The sequence below is a fragment of the Grammomys surdaster genome, unplaced genomic scaffold (genome assembly GCF_004785775.1).
Source record: "Grammomys surdaster isolate TR1022 unplaced genomic scaffold, NIH_TR_1.0 126278, whole genome shotgun sequence".
Taxonomy (NCBI): domain Eukaryota; kingdom Metazoa; phylum Chordata; class Mammalia; order Rodentia; family Muridae; genus Grammomys; species Grammomys surdaster.
In genome coordinates this window covers 8469141-8477400 of record NW_021621078.1, presented here as the reverse complement: position 1 = coordinate 8477400, position 8260 = coordinate 8469141, and the positions used below count along the sequence as shown (strand labels likewise).

Sequence of the window (8260 nt, the reverse complement as noted above, 5' to 3'; positions counted from 1 at the left end):
TCTCTCTCTCTCTCTCTCACACACACACACACACACACACACACACACACACACACACACACACACACGAACACACACATGTGCATATACATACACACGCATGCTATTAGACCCTCCCTAGTACCCTGATGATTGATTCCCTTTGTGTTCCCAGAAGACCAAGTATGAATAGCTGATGACCAGGCATCTGCAATTAAAAAAGACTCCTGGAACATCCCTCTCCTCCCAGCCTGCCTCTCCCCACACTCACTGGAGCAGCTAGAAACAAGTTTCCAGACCTCTGAGTCCATGTTACACGGGGTTAGGGGTTAAAACCAGAAAATCAGGGTTAATTACAGCCTGGAGGTGGGGAGATGCACCAGCTGGGGTGTAGTTAGCACTGGGAAAGGTTCCACACCTGTTCCACATTTCCTCCTGCCCTAAGTGACCTAGAACCAGTTAGTTGCAGACATTCCCAAAGCCTCCTTCCACTCAGACCTTATCTAAGAGAGCAGGCTGGTATTCATTTCTTTTGATATTTATTTAGTGCCACAAAGGACACAGTTTGGTGATAGATTCTATCCATCAATATTTAACGAAACAGTTTTTTTTTTTAAATCAGCAAATGTGTAGGGCACATTTTACAAATGTGGAGGGTTGGGAGGTGAGGCAGTCAGTACCAAAGCTGAGGTTAGAGTCCATCTGGATAGCTGCCTGAGAACAAGACAGGGAGCTGGGACATGCTCGTTAACTGGAAAGCCCTCCACAAAGGGCTGTTTGCTTTTACCCTGGTCTCTGCTATATCTCATGACATCCTCCTTTTGACATCATTCGGTCTCTACTGAGTGATAACCAATAGATAACCACCCCCACTCCAACCATTATGAAAACCAAAAATAACAGTAGATATTGCCGAAGTCCCTTGGGGAGTGAGATTACCCCTGGCTGAAAACTTGTTGGTCACACTAATGTTTTATTCCAGTCCCACAAGACACATTTAGGTTAATGGTTGTATGCTTTTTACATTGTATGCTCATCAAATCTTTGTAAGGAGCCTTGGAAGTCCTGAGAAAATGTATTTTGTTGACCCAGACAGCTATGTCAAGGACCCAATGCCTTAGACCATGGAAATGGCAAAGCCTCCCCTACTGTGGTGAAGCATGGCCTCCTCTGGTCAAGAGTATGAACGTTGACAGTGCATGTGTTTACAAGTGACTGACGAGTGTGTGCAAAACTTAGCAACTTCCCTTCCTCTTCCTGTCTGTTTACAGCCTGAGACTGCTTGCCTACAAATACCTCCTACTGAGACTAGCTCACCCTTCCCCCACAGTGGCCACCTGGGTAAAGATCATCTGTCACACTGGGTACTTGGTTGACCCAGAGAGCTGACCCCTTTCCTTTTCCTCCAACCTGGTACTTCCTACTCAGCTCAACTGTAGGGATCTCAGAAACCCAAAAGACCCAGGCCCCTATAGTCTCCCTAAACCTGCACTACCAACTCACTACCTGAACACGCTCCGCCATGACCCTGACTCGCCTAAGTGCTCACTGTGCCTCTGCTGGTGCCTCCTTCCCAGCTCCCAGCAATCCTTTCTATACTCAGCATGGTCTTTCTCAATGCCAAGAGGCTCTTCCAGAACCTTCAGTGGCTTTTACCAACAATGCCTGAGTCTTCCCCAGGCCTCCTGGCAGCCCACTCATGGTCTCCATAACCCCTGTTCTTTCTCACCTCTCCATGGCCCCCGCTGCACTGAACCTCACACACACCCAGAACCCAGTCTCTCATTCCTCCCAGCCCTCTCCACTGCCATTTCCTCTCACTGCCGGGTGCTCAGAATCACCGCTGCGGCGCTGGCCCTTGGTGATGACGCTGTACAGCGAGAGGTGAGCAGAGTGTACAGCCTTCGAATCACTCAGTCTTAACTTCTCTACCACGGGATCATCATGAAATCATTCAATCCTCTGAGCCTCAGTTTCCCCATGTATTCTAAAATAAGAAGATGACAGGAAGATGGAGTACCCTGTGGAGGTGAAGCCCCTAACAGCTTGGAAAAGGAGAAGTTGGCTTTTCAAGCATCCCTGGGGTGCACGTCCTTAGAACTGCAGTCAGGGCACAGCTCCACCCCCCTAACTATATGAAGCAGATCTTCACATGCTACTGACCTGTGGGACTCCGGCTCATGATGATGGGCGTGGCAGTGGCCCCCAGGCTGGGGTTCTCACTGCTCGGGGACGGACTGTAGGCAAACACCTCCTGCTTGAAGGGTGAGGTTGTGGATGGCTGACTGCTCTGAGGAGAGAAACTGGGTGAGCAAAGCCAGTGTATACCCAGCAGCCCCACAGCTGTCCTGAGATGGACCACACAAGCCACTGCCTCCAACCCTCCATAGCATTTCTGCCTCAGCCATGACTGCACCCTTTCCCTGACCTCTTTCCTCTCCAGTTGGTGTCCCCCTGGCATAAGCAACCTCCCGTGCTGCTCTTAAGCACTCTGCTGAGACAGAGTCCCGCCACATCACTGCTCTCATTTGATAGCAACAGCTGCATAGGCCACTCCTTCTCCACGGTATTCTTTTAAAGTGGAGTGTAACCAGCTAGGTCCCTGTACTGGCTGGTTTTGTGTGTCAACTTGACACAAGCTGGAGTTATCACAGAGAAAGGAGCCTCCCTTGAGGAAATGCCTCTATGAGATCCAGCTGTAAGGCATTTTCACAATTAGTGATCGAGGGTGGGAGGGCCCATTGTGGGTGGTGCCATCTCTGGGCTGGTAGTCCTGGGTTCTATAAGAAAGCAAGCTGAGCAAGCCAGGGGAAGCAAGCCAGTAAGTAACATCCCTCCATGGCTTCTGCATCAGCTCCTGCTTCCTGACCTGCTTGAGTTCCAGTCCCGACTTCCTTTGGTGATGAACAGCAATGTGGAAGTGTAAGCTCAATAAACTCCTCCCCAACTTGCTTCTTGGTCATGATGTTGTGCAGGGATAGAAACCCTGACTAAGACAACCCCAGAGTGCTGTTCTCTGGTTGACTGAGACTCACTTACCCCACTGTCACACTCCTCCATGGCCTCACCCTCCCCTGCTGTGCTGCTGAAGCTGCTGGTGCTGGAGGAGGAGCGGGAGATGTTGGCGCGGCCGTTCTCCTTCAACTTGATGAAGGGCCTGCAGAGAATGAGAGGTAAGGCAGATGGAGAGAGAGGTAGGCCCATCAGAGAACTGAGCTTGTCCATGGCAGCTCCCCCAGCCTCTGCCCAGCAGTCTTTGTGTTCCAGAGACTTCCAAAGGCAAGAACTGCACCTCTCAGCTTGCCTGGAGGCAGAGCACATAAACCAGGACTCTAAGTGGCTACCACCCGCCTTTCCCAAACCCCAACTCCCTTACTTCTCTTTGTTGGGACAGATTTCTGGAGAGCTGGGATTTGATGAGGTCTCAGACTTTATCTCCTGAGAAGAGTGTCCGCCATCTGGGGTTTTGGGGGTGCTGGAGGCACTGTCACTAGGAAGGAGAACAAAGAGAAGAGGATGGAGGCCAGGCCCCTGCCCTTGTCTACCCTTAGCCCCAGTCAGAGCTCAGGCTGTGAGGGACAGAACACAGAGGATAGCCACCTCTTCTCTCCCCACCTGAGCCTCTGAGATTACAGAAGACAGCAGAGGTTTCTGCTCCCTACAATAAAGGCCAATCTGAATTCATGGTGATAGTCCAAGGCCACCAAACAGAAGTCCTGGCTTGATGGCCTCCAGACAAAGTCTATCCCTTTCCCATGCTGCCCATCCCCCTAGCAGAGCTATGAATTAAGAGCCAATCCCATAGGGAACAGAGAGGGGCATTACAGAAATCAACCCAGTACCCATGGATTCCTGAGAGGATTGGGGGTGGGGCACCTGCTGTAATGACTCTTGAGAACATCGTACATGTGACCAAACATCCCCGGATGCTGGGGAGTGAAGGGATACCCTAAGCGCAAGGATCCAATAGCCTCCCTCTCCTGCTGTTCAGCAAAGATCACAATTTACCCCATACCACACTCCAGGAGCAGGATGGCTCTGTCCTCAACTCGCTTGTTTCTTCTTTAGTATTTCTGAGCTCCAGGACCACTGACCTCTTTTTCTCTTTAAGCCTTGTTTGTTTACTTATTTATTGTCTATGTGTGTCTGCCTATGTGTGTCAAGCATGTGTGTATGTGTGTCACATGCTTGCCTCAGATACTCGTGGGTCTGTAGAGAGCACTGAATCCCATGGAATGAGAGTTACAAATGGTTGTGAGCCTCTGCGTGGATGCTAGAAACTGAATCATGGACCTCTGAGCAGTCAGTGCTCTTAACTGCTGAGCCATCTCTCCAGCCCTTCGGTGTACTTTTTATAATAGCAGCATTAATGAGGCATAATACACATGTCACATTCTTAAAATGTTCATGGAATTGTGCAGCCATCGCCACAATCTAATTTTAGAACAGTTTAAGTCCTTTAAAAAAAAAAGACTCTGGCTCATCTGTAATCACTGCCCACCCCCACCCCTAACCTACTTATTTCTGTCTCTATGAACTCTGCCTAGTCTGGACATTCCACAGAAATGGGACTTGACAGCATACATGGTCTTCACATCTGGATTCCACTAGCTTAACATTTTCAAAGTTTGCCCCGGCTGTAGCCTGCATGGGTATCTCAGCGCTTGTTATTTGTACATTCTGTGGGTATACTTAGTTCATTTTGCTTATCTAGTCATCGGATGACAGGCCCTTCGATTGTTCCCACTTCGAGCTACTGTGAATAATGTTGCAATTAATAAGTATGTGTTGGTGTTGTTATGGACAACTGCTTTCCATTCTCATGGTCTCTGTACATACACACCTACGGGTGGGATTGCGGGATCCGATGGGAACTCTATGTTTGGCCTTCGGAGGGCTGCCACACTGGTTTCAGAGTAGACGCACTATCTCACATCCCCACCAGCAACGTACAAACGTGCCAGTATCCCCACATCCTCCATAACACTTTTTACTTCCCTTAACAATCACAGGCACACTAGAGGTGTCAATGGCCTATATACACTCTGTGTGTCTGGAGGGAGGGAGGGGGGAAGACGGAGAGGGAGAGGGGGAGACAGAGGGAGAGAGGGAGAGGGGAAGATGGAGGGGGAGAGGGAGGAGAGGGAGAGGGGGAGACGGACGGGGAGAGGGAGGGGGGGAGAGGAGGGGAGAGGGAGAGGGGGAGACGGAGCGGGAGACAGAGAGAGAAGCACATGCATATGAATCTGCGCACGGGTGCTTTTAACTGCCTGTGTCTCTGGAGGTCAGAGGTCAACACAGGGTGTGGCTACCCTCTGTGCCAGCTTTCCTCCTCATTTTCTAAGACTCGATGATCCTCGAACTCCCTGACTAACCAGCAAGCCCCAGGGACCCTCCTGTCACCACACCAGGCTTTTTATAAGGACTTGAGTGATCCAAACCCAAGTCCTCATACTTGACCAGCAACATTACCCACTGAGCCACCTTGCCAGCCCTGCATGCACTCTAGTGAGATTGCTAGTGACCTCCTGACCATCAGACCACAGGGTTGGGTCACTACAATAAATTTCCCTCCATGACAAACACAGGAATTTCTTCCCTCCTAGCTTTGGAGACAGACAGACAGACACACACACACAGACACACACACACACACAGACACACACACATACACACACACAGACACACACACGCCATGCAGTCTCCTCTCTTTCCCTTCCCAGCTGTCCTTGCCAGGAGACCTTCCATTCGTCTGAGTACACTGGGGTCTCTGCGCACTCTCTCGGAGCAGTCATACAAATCTATTCAGTTTCTTTGCATCAGAAACTCTGATCACTGCCCAGTCAGGGCCTCTCTCCTAAACACAAGAAACAGGATGTGTGGGCACCTGAAGTGAGGCCAGGGTTCAGGGGAAGCCCGACACTGGGAAAACCTCTCCCCATGTCCCACAGCTATCAAGGAGAAGAGAGCTGACAGGCCCCATAGCTGGGCTGGAGTCCAGGCCCTGACAGTTACCATCGTGTCCGGCTGTCCCCCTGGCCTTCAGAGCCTGAGTGCAGGCGGGGGAAGAGTCCCGACCGCCGCTTGATGGGGCTCCGTGACTGGTTCTTCGCGGTTGCTGCGGCCACTGGAGGCTGCCGATAAAACCGCCACAGTGAGTATATATGCCCACCTGTCTTTCCCGCCCCTTCTCTAATCGTCACAGGACTCCTTGTCTTATGAGACCGAAGAAAACAGCAAAGACCTCAGACCCCAACTCTTGAGCCACTCACAGCCTCTTTCCTGCTCTTAAACCAAGCCTGTGCCAGCAGATAATGGTCCAATAGAGCCTAAAGCTCTTGGAGGATGAAGTCACCATAGTGGGGCCAGATGCTGAGCTGGTTGAGATGATTCCAGAGATCACAGACTGAAAAAGCTAAAGGTCTCCTGGATGGTCCAGCTTCAGTCTTTCACCTCACTAATTAGAAAGTCAAGGACCAGAAAAAAGGGATGTATCAAGGTTAGCTAGCAATAAGAACCCAGGGCTCCTGAGTCTCCATCACTGCTTGTGTGTTAATGGACCAAGGCAGGAGGTGCAGTAACAGGCCAAAGGAGAGCAGCAGAGCTGAGTCCACACGCACTGATAGGCAGCATCCTGTCTCCAGGGAGGAAGGGGACATAGTGGTGAAGGTTTGAGCAAGGAGGCCTAGAAGCCTGGAGCCTGCTAGGTTTCTAACCCTAGCCTCTGCCCGTCATGTGCTGTGCTATTCTGGGAGAACGGTCAGACTTTCTGGGCCACAGTTTCCTCATCCTCTGCCACTAACATGACCTTCCAGGAGAAACAAGGTGATAGATGTGAAAATACTGGGTAAATCAAAATGGCCATTTATAATAGCAGTCAACATCTTGATGAGTCTATTCTTTTACTTAAATTTTTTTCAAAGAAAATTCCACCCCATATAAATCAAAAGCCACTTGCCTTATTAAATGGCTGCCTATGTGGGTCCCTCCCTTTCTCTTGTGTGAGTCAAGAGACTTGAGCTCACAGACCCACAGGCTGGCTCTCCCCCAGAACTGAACACACAGTGATGAAGAGGCTAAGTTTTCTATCAGGAGGTCCTGCATTCAAACCCCAGAGCTTCATCTTAGCTGAGTGACTTTTAGTCAGTTGCTTAACCTCTCTGAGCCTCCTTTTCCTAAAGTATGGAACAGAGAGTTCTCCTGTGTCTACACAGACAATCGTGACAGGGATCAGGTAGGATCTTGAGTATCAATCACCAGCTCAGTGCCTGGTGCAGAGCAAGCTGGTGTGGTCACTGTTGTCATCAATAATTAGGGTGTCCCCAAGCTCAGTTCTTAAGTAAACTCAGAGAACAATTTATGGTACAAAACCAACCCCAGGGGCAACCTGGCATAGGCGTACCACAGGACCGCTGTCATCAAGCAGAGGTTGGCTCACCTCCTCAGCAGCTTCAGTGTTCCCCAGCCCATCAACCAGCCTGCCCTGCTAAAGTTGCCTAACCCAAACCTGGAGCAGGACACACCCTTCCTCCCTTCTCTTCTTCCCTCACATACTGGCCCAGTGTCCAAAACACTCACCGAGAAGGTGGTCTTAGTGACCTCCATGCTGTTGTGGACAATACCCCCACTGAGGCTGCCAGGAATGTTCCCTCCGTGCAGCTTCCTCTGGCTCCCCACCATGGTCTCCATGGAGTGGCTGCGCACGCGGATGGCTCTCTGCAAAGGATAGGGAGGGACGAAAGTCTGAGAGTCAGAACCAGGTCCCACTGGATGACTCTGCCCTGAGCTCAAGTGTTCGTACATGTGCACACACTAGCAACAAACACACACTCAGTTACAGAAGCCCACGCCTCAGGAATTGGTGTTTACAGAGATCTCTAAATTCTGTCAAGGCAGCGTTTGCGGGCTCAGCTGCAAGGTGGGCCAATCTGCTATCCTCGTCTTATGGGGAAGGGAAGCAAGGCCTTCAGCTCAGCAAACCTCAGTGTCTAGTTGGCAGCTCTCCCTCTCTGAGTTATGGCTTCACTGTCTGTAAAATGAGTGTCACAAAGGATGGGAGCTAAACACAAGTGGTGAGCACTAACTCCTTTTGAATTTGGTGTGTGTGTGTGTGTCACTGAGGAAGGGACCTAAGGTCTCCTTGATCCTGGGCAAGAGCTCTGCCACAGAGCTACATCCTCAACCACACATCAGCTCAGTGTTCATAAAGCTAGGCTTCCTCTCCTAAGTGTGTACAGGACTGCCCTCCCCACCATTACCACAGGTGTGACTTGTGCAGGAC

At 50.6% G+C, this 8260-nt stretch overlaps 1 protein-coding gene across 3 annotated transcripts in view; it reads right to left on the bottom strand.

Annotated features, from left to right (window-relative positions):
- Rap1gap2 (RAP1 GTPase activating protein 2) overlaps positions 1-8260 on the bottom strand; it is a 183708-nt gene that overhangs the window by 6659 nt on the left and 168789 nt on the right. For all 3 annotated transcript variants that reach the window (XM_028759252.1, XM_028759253.1, XM_028759250.1), the window contains 5 exons: positions 7558-7695; positions 5995-6113; positions 3356-3469; positions 3019-3136; positions 2143-2269 (listed from right to left, as the gene is read on the bottom strand). In XM_028759252.1, coding sequence (XP_028615085.1) covers positions 2143-2269; positions 3019-3136; positions 3356-3469; positions 5995-6113; positions 7558-7695 — 616 coding nt within the window. The remainder of the gene's footprint in view (positions 1-2142; positions 2270-3018; positions 3137-3355; positions 3470-5994; positions 6114-7557; positions 7696-8260) is intronic.